Here is an 18852-nt window from a genome sequence, read left to right on the forward strand (position 1 = left end):
ACCATTGCAACCGGAGAGGCTGCAACAGAAAAAAACAGTGGTTCTGCCTCAAACAACATTGTAAAAGCAACAATCAGAGAGTATTGAACTTAAAGCACCCGGTTAACTGTTTCCTAGGACATCAACTATGGTTAATCCACCATTATCTGTGTTTCATACCTGTTTTCCAAACTTTACATAGTCGAGTATTGGTAAAATTAATGTTTAATTTCTTTTACAGATTTAAAGAATTATATTTTTATACTCGTATCCAAATATGTTACGAAGAAAAATAGTCTAGTTGAGCAAAGTACCAAACTTGGTGTAGCAGATGAATTATGGGACGTATTCCTTTGGCACCAAAAAATCTCCAAGGAAAAGCATCGTTCTTCCCCATTTTTAATAGCGGATTAACAACTGAAACGAATAAGAAAAAGAAAAATCATTTAAAAATTCCATCAACATGAATTAAGCTGAACAAGTGGTAAAAAGATGTATGAGGGACAGATCTTAGCTCCATTATTTAATAAATAAAAGAAAAAAACTTATATTTAAATCCTTTACGTACCCATCAAGTGATCTTAATGGTAAAATAGAATGTTATTCTCTCTAGAGATCCTGCATTCGAGTAGATGCTCAGCAAAATGTACGTGCGTTGTGAATCGACATCCAGTAATGAAATTAAAGAGGATTCCAGGCCTTACTTAATACCATCTCAAGAGTCGCCTTCAGGTAAGTTTTATCTAAATCATCAAATTTATGTGCATAAGCATGAAATTTTTAGAATCCAGTAACCTAAACCTTTTACACTGCTAAGTAAATTCTCACATATTGGTCGCAGAAGTACAGGCTCAGTAAAAATCCCCATGGACAAGTTAACAGTGGCAGGCAGTAACAGAACAGGTAAGATAACAGTGATCCTCTTTCGGTCCCGATAAGTTTTCGGCTTATGTTACTCAGATTCGGGTGTAAATGTTATCCGTCTGACATGGATGAATTTAATTTTTCTATGATTTCTATGTATATGGAGGGACTTTGTAGCATCAATTTTTGAAGATTAACTTTTTAACTCGATGGATATTGGTGCGGTGGCAATGGCTGCAGCAGAACAAATGTCCGAGGCAAATGGGATTCAAATGAATAACTTAACTGTTGGACTGCATACAAACAAGTAATAACAGCACTTGCGTTTCATAGTTTTTTTTTTTCATTTCAATCATACATATAGTTCTTCATATACTGATTTTGGTGTTCATAAAACAATCCAGACTCCAGAGGTTTACAAATCAGCGAAGCACTGCAAATGCAAATCGAAGTCCGGAGATGTCTGCACGAAGAGCTCGAGGTGCAGCAACATTTACAGCTTCGGATCAAGGATCAAGGATCAAGGATCAAGGGAAGTACTTACAGACGGGTGCCGGAGAAAGCTCAAGTCAAGTGACTCTTGGGAGACAAAATGCGAATTCCATTGGAGAAAGTACTTAGGTGGCGTTTGGTTGGATGAAATCCCTTGGAATTGGGGAGAATTGGAATCTAATTCTACCACTTTACCATGTTTGGTTCAAGTTTTCCAAGGGAATTGGAATCCCTCATGGCTTCAACTTTACATCAAATGAGAGATTCAATTCCCTTGTTGGAGGGAATTTAAATTTGACCATACTACCATCATCAATTTTTTGGTAACTTATTCATATATTGAATAAAAATATTTTTTTATTATTTCGGGTCGGGTTTCTAAATCATATATTCGGGTCAGGTCGGGTGAAACTTTATTTTGGTCAAGTCCGATCGATTTTTTTAAGTGTGATATTCGGGTCAGGTCGAGTTCGGGTTTAAGGTAAAAAATACCCAACCCGAAAATATATATAATTTTACCTTATATATTTAGGAATAATTACAATAATACTCATCTATATATACATTTTTTCAATTAAGTTACTGTTTTTATTGAATAAAAATATTTTTTTATTATTTCGGGTCGGATTTCTAATTCATATATTCGGGTTGGTTCGGGTTTTTAAAGTGTGATATTCGGGTCAAGTCGGGTCGGATTTTTTTAAGTGTGATATTCGGGTCGGGTCGGGTTTTTTAAGTGTGATATTCGGGTCGGGGTCGGGTTTAGGGTGAAAAACCCGGATCGACCCGAAAAAAATATATAATTTTACTTTATATATTTAGAAATAATTATAATAATACCCCTCTCTCTATATATTTTTTCAATTAAATCAATATTTTTATTGAATAAAAATAATTTTTTTATTATTTTGTGTCGTGTCGGGTCAGGTTTCTAATTCATATATTGAATATAAATAGTTTTTGTTATATATTTTTTGTAACTAATTAACATACTCCGATTGGAATGTATCGAAATATTGCTCTATCTTTTGATAACTTATTAACATATTTTGATTGCAATGATTTTAACTTATGATGTTTATTAACATGATTTTTATAATTTATTGAAATAAATAATCAATCAATAAAATGAAAATTTAATATTTTTTAATTTTTTATAATATATTACTACATGTAAGTTGTAAAACAAACTAAAATAAAGCAAAAAAAGGCAATTCTATCATTTTACATTACTGAAATCAAATTTATCTAAACATTACTGAAATCAAATTTATCTAACATGTCTGCGAACCAAACAAAATATGGAATTGGATTCCAATTCCATTTCCTGCCAATCAAACAGAATATGTAATTAGATTCAAATTCCTTTACAGATTCTAATTTCCTCATAAACATTCCAACGAACCAAACGTCACCTTAAAGCTTCATGTGAATTCAAAAGGAGAAGGCAAAGTTGATGATATTTACAATAGAATTTGGATAAAACAAGGGTGAAGAAATGCTGCTGCTTGTAATTCAGGTTCAGACCAAAATCTATTCGATCTTGTAATTGAAAAACTTGCAACAGCCAACAACTACATAACCAGTATAGATATTGCCAGCAACACGATGCAGTTTTGTTTTTTTTTCGTTTTTTCTATCTGAACATCTAACATTTAAGAGAGTTTTTTTTAAGTTAAAACAGTTCACAAATGTTTTTATATCGATTAACACATTTTTAGGTGACCAAATCATATCTTAAATTGACTTTTAATATGTTATCTATTACACTTTTAAGTGTATATCGGTCTATGTTTTTAAGGTTTTATACACTTTTACATGCTAAAAGTATACCTCAAATTGATTTTTGGCGTCTAAATAATTTTTCACTAAAAATAAGTGTTTACGTTATACTTTTAAGTATCTGAACCGTAATGAACATTAAATTTGATCTTTTCTGACACGTCACACATAAAATTTTAAAAAATTTAATATTATAATTAAAAAACAAAATTCCACTATCGATCAGCCACCATCGGTCCATAACTATCATTGTTGACACTTCCAGAACCGTCTTGCCGAAGCGACCAAAACTCAGTTTCCCACCACTGTGAAACTACACAAATAGTCGTGAAAAAGCGCTATGAAGGATTGTCCATTTTCTAAGTTTTTCTTCGATTTCGACTAGTCCGACAGTTACAACTAGTCGTACATTACATGGCTGCCACCATTGAGTTCCTCGTTATGCTCGGAATAAAACCCAGCTGGTGATGACCATTTGTCTTCGTCGGAGGTGGGGGATGATAGGGAGAGGGATGACACGGGAGAGGGTTTTAGTTTTTTTAAAAAAAAATATTTTATCATTACAAAGATAAAAAAAATTAAAAAATGTAACAGTAGACACCTAAAAGTAAGGGTGGACAAAACTCAACTTGACTCGAAAAATCGATATTTTCGACTCGACTCAAATCGACATCGAGTTGTAATTTCATAAACTTAACTCGAAAAAATTTCAAATTCAAATCAAGTTGTAAAATGCAACTCAAATAACTCAAAATTTTTAGTAATTAGTAGATTAATTTTCAAATTTGAGTCGAAGTTTGAATTGAGTCCCTCGATTTTGTATGATATATGTAAATCACATATGAAGAAAATACGAAAAAATATATATGTATTGTATATGACTATAAATTACCATTTAAATTGGAATTAAATAATGTCATAATATTGTAAATATTTGTAATTAAATTTAAATAGAAACTCAAAAATTTGACTCGACTCAAATTTTATAAACTCGACTCGACTTGAAATAATTTCAAGTCAGCTCCGAGTTATGAAATAAGACTCGTCAACTCGAATAATTCGAATTTTTTTACTCGATTCAACTTGATCGAACTCTCACCCCTACCTAAAAGCGTAACAGAGAAAACGTTACACCTATTTTTTATGAAAAACTTTTAGGCACCAAAAGTCAATTTGAGATATAGTTTAAGAACCTAAAAGTGCATATATTTTTTTAAATATATATATTTTTGAAATTTTATATGTGTAACACATGTCAGATAACGACCATTACGATTTAGACACCTAAAAATATAACGTTGAAAACATTATACACCTATTTTTAATAAAAAAAAATTTACACACCAAAAGTTAATTTAAAAGTATAATTTAGTCGCTTAAAAAGTTCATTAAGATTTTTTTTTATCTTGGTAAGTTATGTATTCGAATACTTCTTGTTTGAGATGTGTTAATTTGCATCGATGAGTAAAATTTTATTTGAAAATAATATTGCATGTTGAAAAATTAGTGTTTCATATATTATCTTTTTTCATCATATTTAGAGATAAAATATGTAAAACAAAGGCTTAATATAAAAATAAGCGCAACAACTATGCTTCGAAAAGCGTTTTAGTATCTAAAGAATTTTTCGTTAGAAATAAATGTATAATATTTCAAAAGTTAACAACCGTTAAATTCTACATTAAGTGACATATATAATGTTTTAGTAATTTTGAGAATTTTTTCAAAAATAAAAAATAAAAAAATATTTAAAAAAAAACAATAGTGTTCGTCGTTTTTAAGCCACCGTTGTCGTGTTTTATCGATTACGACCAATTCCGACATCCATAAGCCACACCACCGTCACCATTCGGACCACCATGCTATTTTGATCAAAATCCAACCGTTAGACGACGACGACGATGACGATGGTCGGCGACCGTTTGGGTTAGGAAATTGAAATTGAGAATTAGTGATTGATTTTGAGGTTTTAGATTTAGGGATTTTTTGTCACGATATGGACAAAAATTGATCAATGGGTGGGTGACCGTTCAATGATGACATTGGTAACCGGAGATGGTCGACGACGATTGGTAATGTGGTTGAAATGAAAGATTTTAGTTTTTAAAGGTTTTTTTATAATTTCTATAAAAATGGGGTTTTTTGTAAATAAATTAATTTTTTTATTTTTTGAATTAAAAATAATATTTTTTTATTAAAAAAATTAAAAAAAAATAAATGGTGAGCACTTAAAATATAGCTGATAAAACATTATACATTTATTTTTAACGAAAAATTCTTTAAACATTAAAACGTTTTTCGAAGCATAACTTGATTATTTATTTTTATATTAAACCTAAAATAAATGGAATATTTTTTTTAAATCAACTAAACTTTTAATTTTTTCATTCAATCAAACACTCAATTTATTTATTTATTTTTTTGTCAACAAGAAAAACACAATAAAAGGATAAGAAAAAGTAGTCAAAACTGCATTGTTGACAATGAAAACATACCCGAGATGCAATATACAGATCAAGCACAAAAGCTTCCACTCTTGACCTTTGTCATCGTTAGATCAATCAAACAACAAACTTTAAATAATTTATAAAGTATTAGAATGAGCCATTAAAGATCTTATTCTATCGATAATGAAAGAAAAACAAATCAAAATATTAAACTTTCAAGAATTTAGTAATAAAAATGATTATTTAAATATAATCCGATAACCTTGATGTACTTTATCCTTTTTTTTCCCCTTTTCTAACACTGATTTAGTTTTCCCGAAAAGGCTAAACTGATTTAACTACTACCGTCTTCTGAGTTCTGATGGGAACTTGTCTGTTCCATCCTCAAACTTCCACCCACTAATCCGGTGTCGTATTGAATTGTGAAATGGAGTCCAATCCAAATGAAATAAATAAATGCCCTAAAAGAGCTAAACGATATTAAATCGCACTGACGTCAAGCAAAATTACACTACAAAAGATGGAGCAATCAGTGTCAGCTAGGGTTTTTAATTTTATCATCTGTATGATAAATTCTCTTTAAATCGCCCTGAAAACACTCCGATCCAAAAATGGGAGCTAGTCGCAAGCTACAAGGAGAGATCGATCGTGTTCTCAAGAAAGTCCAGGAAGGTGTCGATGTGTTTGATAGCATCTGGAACAAGGTTTACCATTAAGATTTCACCATTTCAAATAAGTCACTTTCTCTGTTCTGTTCTCTTTTTTTGTTTGGCTCCCGAGAGATTGCAGGAAAGTAGACTCTAAACAATGGCAGTCAACTGTAGCTCCTATGAAATTGAAGCGAACATTTATTAACTATTGTCTCGCTACTTTTTGAAGTGTTTTTGGAAATATGTTGAATTTGTTTGTATTTTTTTCTTTATTAATGATTCAATTTGTTTTCAGATTTATCTTGATAAAAGAGGAAGAAAGAGGTGTTAAATAATGTAAATAATTTATTTTTGTCAAGTAATTAGTTTTCCGTGGAGCAAATTGAATGTGAAAGGTTGATTGTTGTTTTTTCTTTTTATCTTATGGTTTAGGTTTATGATACCGATAACGCAAACCAGAAGGAAAAATTTGAGGCTGACTTGAAGAAGGAAATCAAGAAGCTGCAAAGGTATAGGGAGCAGATCAAGACATGGATTCAATCGAGCGAGATCAAGGATAAGAAAGTTAGTTACTAGTTTTAAGTTCTTTTAAATGATTTGTTTGCATTGGTTATTTAATTTATCATGTTTCATTAGCTAATTTGCGTAATTTTTTATTTCCCTTCTTATTGTAATCTCATAGTCTTTATGTGGTGTTGTTGTATCACCTTTTCCTTCAGTGATAAACAAAACTGTATTCTTACATTCATTATATACTCGTGTTAATTGATTTGAAACTGAATATTATTACTTTTTGCTTCTGTTGTTTATCAACATAGATTAGTGCCTCTTATGAGCAGGCATTGGTGGATGCTCGGAAGCAAATTGAACGAGAAATGGAAAGGTTTAAGATATGTGAGAAGGAGACTAAGACAAAAGCATTCTCTAAAGAAGGCTTGGGCCAACAACCTAAAACTGTAAGCTTCCTGCACAGCTCCTTGGTTTTTTTAACTATTTACCTATGAATAAGTGACAATGATGGTTCAAACTAGGCCTTTTTCCCACTACATGGGACCTGCTGTATGTTTATACCGTTGCTCTCATATCAAGATTTTATATGTTAGTGAACTAAACATAAAATTTGATTGGTACCTTTTAGGTTCTAATTGAGCTATTGACCTCCAATTAGTCTAGTTGAGTACTTGGAACTCCTTTCTCCTTTTATGATATTCAACCATCCTAGTCAAACATCAAGTTGGCTCCTGCTGCTGACCATACTAATAGACATAAATGGTCTTTTTTCCCTTTTTTCTTTGTAAACTCTCCTTTTCTTCAACTTACCAAGCTTATTTAATAATCTCCAAACCTTTAAAGCTTCCTCACTGAATGGAATTAAAGTTTTGGTTGTATGAGGTCCTAAAATTGTCCGCTCTATTTGAATTATTTTTGATGTGTCAATTTCATTGCAGGATCCGAAGGAGAAGGCTAAGTCAGAGACAAGGGATTGGCTGAACAATGTGGTATGGATTTAACCCTTTCTACCCCTTTTTCTTGCCTGTGTAAAAAATGGCTTCAACTCCATTATGGTGCAACTTTTTTTTATTCTCATAATATATTTTCCATTCTATCCTTTTTATCTGAATAAACTAAATATCATTTTTTTAACTTCCACTACTGTTGAACTTTCCTTGTATATTTTGTGTTTTGTAGTAATTATTATATTACTTAAATTCACCAACTCAGTTATATCTTGGAGCTATTATGTAACAATACACTCTTTCCTTGAGTAGGTTTCAGAGTTAGAATCCCAGATTGATAGTTTTGAAGCTGAGATTGAGGGGCTGTCTGTGAAGAAAGGAAAGACAAGACCTCCTAGACTGGTAGAATTGAAAGAGAAAATATGAATGCAAGTCCAATGTTTTGTTTTGGTATAACCTTTTTTTTCTTGTTTTCTTTGCTTCAGACACACTTGGAGACATCAATTACACGACACAATGATCATATAATGAAGTTAGAATTGATTTTAAGACTATTGGACAATGATGAATTGAGTCCAGAGCAAGTTAATGATGTGAAAGACTTCTTGGATGATTATGTGGAACGTAATCAGGTTTAATTTTTTCCCCAGAGTTGTTTTTTTGGGTGCTAATGTTACCTTCCGATTTATCCTAATTTGTTTACACTTTATTTTTGTAAGTGTGTTATTTTTATGCCCTTTGTTGGTCATTCATGTGGGTTTTCACTTTTACATATTTTTCCAATTATTTCTTAGGACGACTTTGATGAATTTAGTGATGTTGATGAGCTCTACAGCTCATTACCTCTATACAAGGTGGAGGCTCTTGAAGATCTGGTTGCAATTGGTCCACTTTCCAAGGTAAAGTCTTCTTGGTTTCTTTTCTTTATGCTTGCAGATTCTTATATTATGCCTTAAATTGCAATTCAAATTGGTTTTCTTGTGATATTGTTACTTGCTAAGGCATGTTATTTACTAGCATATTGTTTTCTGAAAGTTGTATTTGAACAATACTGGGAGTAGTGATAAATGGACAAGGGTTAATAGCCTGTTGCCTTGAAGCAATGTGCCACACTGAAGCTCGGCCTTGTGTCAAATGGGAAAAGGTTCTCCCAGGCTAATGGTTGGAAGGAATGAAAGAAAAGCCAAAACCTTGATTTCTATTTAGCATCTTGGATCGTAGAACCTTTTTTGGGTAAGTAATGAGTAGAGCTACAAAGGCTATGATTAGGAGATATATAAACCATTTTTTCCTTGCGGTCAAGAAAGCTAATACCATAGGTTACTGGTGCTCAAATTATGGCATGTTGGTAGAGATAAAGAATGAAATGAAGCAAGTATGGTTTTAGACTGCTGGTTTAATGGTGGGGTTGTTAATGTTATCAAAGAAGGTGATGGTATCATTAAACACTGACACATTTAGTAGAATGTTAAGTTCTGAAGATCAATTTTTTGAAGAGATGGGCAGATGGATGGAGATGTTAAACATAAGATCAAGCCTGGGTTTGCTTAAGTGGAGCTATGGAGGAATGCAACAAGATATTTGTATGATCACAATATACCTTTGACTTTGAAGGGGACAATCTATAGGATGGCTTTCAGATATGTTTGCTAAATGGTACAAAATGTTAGACTAACAAGAAACAGCACATAGTAAACATAATTGTGGCAGAGATGCAAATCCTAAGAACTTACTGTTTACATTGCACTTTGCAGTGGTTTGGCCACATAGGTGATAGGATGCAGATCAAGAATGTGCACTTATTAGAAGGATGTAGCACTTTAACCTGGCGAAGGGTTGAAGATTGAAGGAGAGACCAAAATAGATGGTGGAGGTGGTAATAACAATTGGTATAAAATTATTAGAACTTGAAGGGATGGTGGTTGATGGAAATGATTGGAGGAGGATTCGAGTCTGTGTTCCAATGTAGATTTTTATGTCTTGGTTCTTGTAGCCGACCCCAAATATATTGGGATTAAGGCCTGTTGGTTTTGTTTTGTACTTAAATAAGGCATTTTTTCATGTGTGCATTCATGTGATTTTTTAAAAGAATTGTCATGAAATAGCCTCTTTCGTTAAAAATAACCTGTAAAAAAATCATGTTATCAGGGTGCTCCAATCTTGAAGATTTCTTTGGCAACACCAACATCTCAAATGCCTGTAGGTGTTCACTCTATCTGTTTTTATATATATATATTTAATGGTGCAGTCAGATGCTTAAAAATGGGTCAAGTTTTCCAAAAGAAGTTGTTTCATCATTAGTTGATGGCTTGATGAATGGTTTTGATGTATAAGATTGGGTCTTGTTTTGATATGATAACAGGGTAGTTCTTCCCTGGAGCATGTTGAAGATACTGCTTCCCAGGATAGTAATTCTGATATGGCAAAGATTCCACCTTCAAAATTTAGTGCAGTTAATTCTTCTGCTGCAGCAACACCAACTGGTAGCCATGCAACCCCTGCACTGAATCTTCCACCTCAGAGTCTGTCTGGTGCTTCAGTTCTTCCAGATTCAATTTCTGCTCAAAGTGTCTTGGAAAGCACTGCCTCTACCAATCCTTTTTCTCCTGTAAATTTGTCTAGTTCTACAAAGGAAGAAGATATCACAAACTTCCCAGGACGTAGGCCGTCTCCATCCCTTGCCGATACTGGAGTACGAGGCATTAGTAGAGGAGGTCTATCCGGTCAGCTTTCATCTAGTACCCCCCTTGTGTCTGGAAGTGTGGCTTCTGGCAATGTAGGCCTTGGTGTTGTCCCTTCAGCGTCTGACATGTCCAAAAGAAATATTTTGGGGGTTTATGAGAGACTTGGAAATAGTAGCATGGGGCAATCTCTGGCATCACCTATTAGTAACAGAATGCTCTTGCCTCAAGCAGCCAAGGCTAAGGATGGAAGTTCATCTACTGATTCTGGTAATCCTATTGAGTTTGCTGGATTATCTAGCAGAGCTTTTTCCCCTTCAATGGTTTCGGGCATACAGCAGAGGCCTGGAAGTTCTTTTCAGAATCAAAATGAGTTGGTATGCTAGTTTGTTATCGATCTTTATTCGTGCCATATGTGTTAGGTTTGATATTGTAGCTAATGTATGCATTTCAGGGGCAGTTTCGTGGAAGAACTGAGATAGCTCCTGATATAAGGGAAAAGTTTTTGCAACGGTTCCAGCAAGTGCAGCAACAAGGTCATAGCAACCTGCTTGGCAACATGCCTCCTCTTGCTGGAGGAAATCATAATCAATTTTCTGCACAACAACAAAGCCCTCTCATGCAGCAGGTGCTCATTCATACATGGATTCCTTCTGTTCTTTTGCCTACTCCATGCTGTTAAACTTCTTACAAACAGAGTGCAACTCAAATCTGGATTTTTGTTTTCATTTCATATTTCATGTGTATGTTGTATGTATGTACTGCCCATTGGTAGAAACTGAGGTTAGCTTTCTTTCATGAAAGAAATGGTAAATAATCTTTTATGATCTTATATTGTCAGCTCAATTCTCAAAGCTCATCATTCTCTATCCAATCCGGTGTGGGACTCGGTGGCCAAACACCTGGTCTTAATAGTGTTATTTCTCCCGGCTTACAGCAGCAACCAACCTCCATCCACCAGCAGTCCAGTCAGCAGGCATTGGTGACGAATATTTCAAAGGATGCTGGTAAGATTCAATTTGTTTGAATTTCTTTTGGACCTTACATCTTTTTGATATATGAGGTCTTTTTGAGGGATTTCTGAAGGATATCATATCATTTAATGTTATGAGTGCATGCACGGAGGAACTATTTTGGTCTCTGCCATGTCATGTCTGGTTTCACAGTAAATCTATTTCATTTCTGATACTAATTTCTAAAAAAAGCTTTTTGAAGGATTATAACTTGTATTTTTTCTACAAGGATATGTTTTCTAGAGCAATTGGTGTTCTTTATTCATACATATTGGAATAGTAAAGGTGATATCAGAAAACCTGTTATCATTCATAGTGGTTTATGGACAGTGACTGTGAGCTGCTACTTAAGTTATCATTGGAGAAAATATAATCGTGCATTAATCTCTCATATATATTTTTATGTATATGTAATATTTTTTCTTGATTAAGAGCTTAATATATGTTCAGATGTTGGCATAGCAAAAGTTGAGGAACAACAATTGCAGAATTTATCTGATGGTTCAAGTTCTGAAGCTATTCCAACTTCTGGGCTTGCCAAAAATCTCATGAATGAAGATGATTCGAAAGCTCCATATGCAATTGATTCTCCTGTATGTGGAATACTTCCTAATCTTGTGTATGTATTATGCATATTATAGTCGGGCGTGGGGCTGTATTTGTAAACATTTTCAATCTTATACTATAATCATCATTAACTTTTACACTTCAAATTGGTATTCCGTCTTAAGTTTTCCACTATACGTGCTTAGTTTCTAAAAGTGCTTGTTCATGGGCTTGACTAGATAGACAAAAGACGTGGGCAGAATAGTGCTTGGTTTAAAAAATACATTGTTTGCTAGATGGAATAAAAAATCTGAGAGATCAAGATAACGAAAGTGGTTTTGTTCTTTGTGCAGGCTGCTGTATCAGGCCCTTTGACAGAACCTGCTCGAAACATTCGGGATATTGATCTTTCTCCTGGACAACCCTTACAATACAACCAATCTTCTAGTGGTCTCGGAGTTATTGGTCGGAGAAGTGTTTCTGATCTTGGTGCCATTAGTGACAACCTCGGTGGTTCAACAAATTCTGGGGGAATGCATGATCAATTATACAATTTGCAGATGCTCGAGACTGCATATTACAAACTTCCCCAACCTAAAGACTCAGAACGAGCGGGGAACTACATTCCAGTATGGCATTTCCAATGATATATTTTGTTTTCAAAAAGATGATAACTATTGTGTAGATTCATACAGTTACGATTTGCTTGTATTTTGCAGAAGCACCCTACGGCAACCCCTGCTAGCTACCCTCAAGTTCAGGCACCCATCGTGAACAATCCTGCCTTCTGGGAATGCTTGAGCATTGATGGATACGACACTGGCACTGATACACTGTTCTTTGCATTTTATCATCAACAGGTAAATAAGTCTCTCTCTCTCTCTCTCACACACACACACACACACACGCCGTGTTCGCATGCATAATACAATGTGTTTGTGAGTTCTCCAATGTGGCAAATTTTGTGCAGAACACTTACCAACAATATCTAGCAGCAAAGGAGCTGAAGAAGCAATCATGGAGATACCATAGAAAATACAACACATGGTTTCAGCGGCATGAGGAGCCAAAAATCGCTATGGATGAATTTGAACAGGGAACCTATGTATACTTTGATTTCCACATAGCAAATGATGACCACCAACATGGATGGTAAGTTGGCTTGGAATTACAGTAGCTTTTAAGTTATTTAAAGCATATCATCTTCTAGTGTACATTGATTTCATCTGTTATTTAGACTTGTGTTGGGTACATGTCATTCCTTTTATTATGGACTTTTACTGTGTGATATCTTTCAGGTGTCAAAGAATCAAGACTGAATTCATCTTTGAGTACAACTTTCTTGAAGATGAACTTATGGTATAAGGAGATCAAGAGGTTGGTACGATTATACTATTTTAATATGTTGAGTGTCGCTTTGCATATGTAAATTATATTTTTTATATTGAATTTTCTTTGAACTTTTCAAAAACCCTACTTGCCGAAATTCAAAGGATAAAAGATGAGATTAAAATCTCAGATTTAGAATATCATCATTTTCCATTGATGCCTATATTCATTTCATTTTCTTTATTCTGTTTGAATATGAACTCCAGCTCGATTGACATTGGGCAAAGACTCAGAGCTTAGCACTGTTAGATCATGGGTTTTTTAAGGCTTTACTTGGTATGAATGAAAATATGGGTGGAAAATTTGTTTATTAAACTGTTGAGATTCATAAGCAGTTTCTTACTTTGAATATTTACCATTTGATTAACAAATTTTCCATCATTCCTCATCTTCTCAATACCAAGCAAAGCCTACGTGATGATATTTAGCAGGTTTAAAGCTCGAATCGTAAAATTTACTGCATGAAAAATAAGTTTGGGATTTCAAAAAACTCCTAAGCTGTGATCGTAAAAGGGATTTTGATTTTTGAGTCGGTCATCTGCTGAGGCACTTCGGATGATATTGGAGAAAACAAAAGTTACAATTTTGCTTCGACACTGGAAAACAAGAAAACGTGCGAATCCTTGAGGCAGGCTTATTTCCTTGGAGTTTCTTAAATTCAATTTATTAGTAAGGATTCTCAACCCTAAGCTGTTGATGATGTCAACCAAGGAAAAGGAAAGCTATTGACAACAGCAACAAGTTTAATTGAAGTACTAAAACATTGGTGCGTATTTATGTTAAAGGGTTTATTAAAGTATGGAAACAAAGTTAAAAAAAGTTTATTGGAAAGCAAATTAAAAATTAGCAACTTGTCTAAGCAAGCAGAAATTAGAAGTAATGGTAATAAAAATTTATCTTAAAAAATGATAAAATCAAGGCATAATATAAAATAAGCCTCTATATTATATATTTTTTTCAGTTAAGTGTTTAAATTATTTATTTGTCGGTGTTTAATTTTATAAATGTTATCATTTTAAGTGTTTTGACCGTAATGACCGTTTAAAAAACTCTATTAAATGACCTGTGTCGTGTTTATAAAATCATAAAATTTTATTTTTATTTTTAAAAATAAATTTTAAAAAATAATTAATTTTCTCTGGGGTCCTACTTCCTACTCCCCACACTCCTAGGGCCCCTTCTCCTCCATGCCCTTCTCTCCCACCTCTTCGCATGGCACCAGATTATTAATGAACAAACGATCCACCGACTGTTACTGCCCAAACGACCTATGTTAAAGGGATTTTGAATTTTTTTATAAAGATTTTAGGGATTTAAATTTGGAAATTTAGGGTATGGGGGTAACGTCCAGTCATTAATGGGTTCATCATGTAGAGATGCGGTCCAGGATATGTTCAATCAAAGGCAACAACAACGACAAAAGGCGTCGACCAACATGGATATAAGGATTGAAATCAAACTTTTCAAAAGTTAGAGGGTTTTTTTTATGATTTGAAAAAATATTAGTTTTTCTTTTGATTTTTATGGGTAAAGTATATAAATAGTCTTCAAACTTTTAGGGCGCTTGCATTTTGGTCACCCAACTTTTGAAACTTACAATACAATCATCGAACTTTTTGTTCGTTTTCAATAAAGTCCCTATCGTTACCTCCGTTAGTTTTTGCTGACATGGCAGTTACCTACGTTAACTCTCTGACTTGGCAGCTTCTTTTCTTCTTCTTTTTGCAGCTTTTTCTTCTTCGTGGCAGCTTCTTTTCTTCTTCTTGCAGTTTCTTCTTATTTTTCTTATTCTTTTTCTACAAAACTCTAACTAATCATTTACAAATCAAAAACACATATTTATAGTAAAAATCAAAACTTTTCAATCCAAAAGAGAAAATAGATAAAAACAATCCTGTAAATATAATGAAAATTATCACCATGTTTACGCTTATAAGGAAGTGTTCCCACCTCAAGCAACTTAGCAATTTCATGGATTCTTTTTCTCTCTCAATTTCCCCAAGAAAATTCAGCTTATCTCTCTACTTTCTTGGGAAAAAATTGATTAACTATGCAAGAAACACTTGCTTTTAATCTGTTTTGAATGAAAAACTTATGGTTGTTTGATTGTAAGAAATTGGTGACAACAAGGAAGCAACTGTCTATACATAAAACGCCAAATATTCTTGTTATTCAACTGAAGGTGATTTACAAAATAACTTTGAAGTTTTCATTCCGATTTTATAGTTTCTTGTGTAAGTTTTTATTATAATTATTTTTGGAGTAAGCAAGTTAATTGTTAGATTATTATGGCAGAGATTTGAGGGAATACTTGGTGCGAAGATTGATAGACTTATTACATTTGATGAGGTTTTGGTTCTTTCAAGCTTCATGTCTAAAGCAAGTCATGTTTGTTTAGAAGTTGGTTTTTCAAGCTTCATGTCCAAAGCAAGTTAGGTTTGTTAAGAAGTTGGTTGTAACATCCCAAACTATGGGTTAGTGACCAAATTGTAAAAAGTTCAAAAGTTGGTGATTAAAGTAGAATTTATTGAAAAGTTCAAAATTTTAAAGTGATAAATTCTGGTATTGGATTAAATTGTGAGGAAGGAAAGTACGAAGGGTAAGGTGGTCTTTTCATGAAAAAGATATTTATCTCTTATTTAAGAGATAAGCATGGGGGTTGAATGGACATTTGGAAGCTTATCTTCTTCTCCTTCTTCTTCTCTCCGTAGGTCTCCATTAAAGGTAAGTTTTCGGTTTAGTTAATTATTTGTTAATTTTAAGATTGTGTTTTGATCATTAGATGATAACTAAGCTTAAGTTACCTTAAAATCAAAAGATGAAGAAGTTATGAAAGATTAAAGAAAATGGGTTTTTAAGTGAATTATTGGAAAATAGTTGATAAGTTGAATTTGAAACTAAATTTGACTTGTCATAGGAGTGAATAAGAAGTTATAAGTGTTAAATCAAAGTTTGGATAACATAGAAAATTTGATATGATTCTTAGCCTTAAGAATTTGGATGAAATATGGAAGATTATAAGGTGTTAGAATGATAGGAATTGGTTAAAGTTGTTATAGATGAATTTAGTAGCATAATAAGGATTTTATACAAGAAAATTTGGGTGAAATATTGATGAATTTCGGGTGGAAATAGTCTATTATGGGCAAGTGCATCGATGCACTATGAGTGTGTACCGATGCACTAAGACAATTTTTGAATGTGCATCGATGCATGGAGATTTCGAAGCTATTTTGTGTACCGATGCACCTATAGTGCATCGATACACTCCTAAAGGAAAAGCTGAAATTGGGTTCATTAAATTAGCTCAAGTTATTAGTATCGAATTATAAGGTTTAAGCTTCTTATAATTGTCTTGAAAATTATATTTATGTAGATATTGAGCCTAAACAAGTTCCGGAACAAGTGACAAGTAAGATCGATCGAGGAAAAGACAAAGGGATATAGGTGAGTGCATACTATAAGTATGGTATAATGGAATAAGACTTGTGATAAGTCTAATTCCTATGTTGATTTTCATAGTACAATAATTATGAACATGCATACATGATAATTATTATGATACATGCATAAAGTATATATGTTCATATGATTTGATAAATGATATATGTGAAAAGACTCAAATGCACATGTAATATGATAAGTGATATGAGCTATGTGATCACAAGAGAAATGACATGAATACATGAACACATGAAACATAAGAATAATGCCCATGGTATACGATATGAGAGCTATAGGTATAGTTGGCATGCCAAGAGTCGAGGGTTCTACGTGGTCCTTCGGGGCGTATATATATATCCTTTGGAACATTTACAGGGTCTTTTGAGACATATTTGATCCATTGAAATATGTATATGATTCTTAAGGAGTGGTCATTCGGGACAAATACAGTACATAGGTCCTTCGGGATAATTTCATAGCCCTTAGTGGGACCCCATACGAGCTGTGGTGAAAACAATAGTGCACAACCTCAATGTACTCGAATACCTTGAGTTCTCAAAAATGTACATGGGCCTATAAAAGGTTATCAAAGGTAAGTGCATTATTATAGTTATATGTTATCATATTATTATTGTTTATATTGAATTGCATATGATATGATTCAATGGATAGATTGCATGTTCATATTCATACATAATGCATTATTATTATATTTATATGTCTCACTAAGTCTATGACTTAGCGTGTAAGCGATTTACACGTAGGTACTGAGAAGCAGGAAGATCAAAGCTAAGCTTAGCAGAACATAACTCCACTTGAAGGTCAGATCAGAAGTAGATTAAATAGTATGTTTTATTATGTGAAAATAAGTTGGCATGTAAACAAAGTTGGTAAATTAAGTATTTATACTCTGATCAAGTTTTGTTATGTTTTAAATGTATTTATGTAAATGTAAATATATATATTAATGAACGGTTAAATTTTTACGAGTTTTATGACGTTTTACGAAAGTCACTGTATCAGCAATTTTGCTTCGGAATTTTTGTGCATCGGTACTGTTCATTACCGTATTTTACTGTTCATGAATACATTTTTGCTTAAATTTTTATAATGAAGCATAATTCAATAATGTATCATCGTATTTTTCTTAAAATGAGTTCAAATATTTGGTTATTTTGGAAGAACATCGTTTTAAAAAGTCAATGTGACATCTCATACTCGTATCCGGGTCGGGTACGGGTTAGGGTGTTACATTGATTTTACGTATGTGTGGTTGGTACAAGTTGTTGCATTATATAAATTCTAGCATTAAATTTTATGAGCCTTTCATTTGCTTGTGTAGAGTAGCATTAAATGATTTATTTGCTTGTGTTACAAGGCTTTGGATATGCGATTTCATTAAGAGAGTGTGAGAAGGAGGATGAGGAGGAGGAGGAGGAGGAGGAGGAGGGAGGGTTAACGACAGTTAAGTGCCACGTCAGTAAAAAACTAACAGGAGGTAACGACAGGAACCTTACTTATAACGAACTAAAAATTTGATGATTGTATTGTAAGTTTCAAAAGTACGGTGACTATAATGGGAGCACCCTAAAAGTTTTGGGACTATTTATATACTTTACCCTTTTTTATTTTAAAAATAATCAAAATTATATAAAATACATGTGTCACTTAGCAGAACTTTTTAACGGTCCTTAGGACCAGAACACTTAAAATGATAACGTTTATAATATTAGACACTTGAATTGACCAAAAATAATTCAAGCACCTAAATGAGAAAAAAATTATAGTTTAGACATTTATTTTTATATTAAGCCTAAAATTGAAAGGTTCTTTTGTTTTTCTCCATCTGCCATGATCACAAAAACCGTTAATTGCTTTATCATTGGGGAAGTTGGTTGGCCTACCAAGGGAATGGAAATGCCAAATTGGGGTAATGCTCAGACATTTTACAGCGGCTCTCGCCAAGACTTGCAGGCAACAAAGGCACACCTTTACGTCCCGGACATATAGTTCACTTGTTTGGCCTTCTAGCCGAGGATCTCAAGAGCATCGCTCCCGGAAATTATGACCGTCGTTAGGGAATCTATCAGTACGATGGGCAGCTGAAA

The 18852-nt window shown here is 33.3% G+C and overlaps 1 protein-coding gene across 3 annotated transcripts; it reads left to right on the forward strand.

Moving 5' to 3' along the window:
* Window positions 1–6029: 6029 nt before the first annotated feature.
* Window positions 6030–13438, forward strand: LOC120154038 (general negative regulator of transcription subunit 3-like). Of its 3 annotated transcripts, XM_039165895.1 has the most exons (17): window positions 6039–6268; window positions 6510–6550; window positions 6647–6778; window positions 7033–7170; window positions 7663–7713; window positions 7984–8073; window positions 8157–8303; window positions 8466–8570; window positions 9820–9870; window positions 10034–10729; window positions 10807–10980; window positions 11194–11359; window positions 11816–11958; window positions 12265–12540; window positions 12631–12771; window positions 12882–13063; window positions 13210–13438. In XM_039165895.1, the coding sequence occupies exons 4-17, from the start codon at window positions 7090–7092 to the stop codon at window positions 13274–13276; spliced, it is 2370 nt and encodes a 789-aa protein (XP_039021826.1). In that variant the 5' UTR covers window positions 6039–6268; window positions 6510–6550; window positions 6647–6778; window positions 7033–7089; the 3' UTR covers window positions 13277–13438. The 3 variants fall into 3 exon arrangements, with proteins under 3 accessions (XP_039021824.1, XP_039021825.1, XP_039021826.1); XM_039165893.1 differs by lacking the exon at window positions 6510–6550 and having other exon boundaries at window positions 6030–6268; XM_039165894.1 differs by lacking the exon at window positions 6510–6550 and having other exon boundaries at window positions 6030–6268; window positions 7054–7170.
* Window positions 13439–18852: the final 5414 nt, after the last annotated feature.

The sequence above is a fragment of the Hibiscus syriacus genome, unplaced genomic scaffold (genome assembly GCF_006381635.1).
Source record: "Hibiscus syriacus cultivar Baekdansim isolate YM2019G1 unplaced genomic scaffold, ASM638163v2 tig00111105_pilon, whole genome shotgun sequence".
Taxonomy (NCBI): domain Eukaryota; kingdom Viridiplantae; phylum Streptophyta; class Magnoliopsida; order Malvales; family Malvaceae; genus Hibiscus; species Hibiscus syriacus.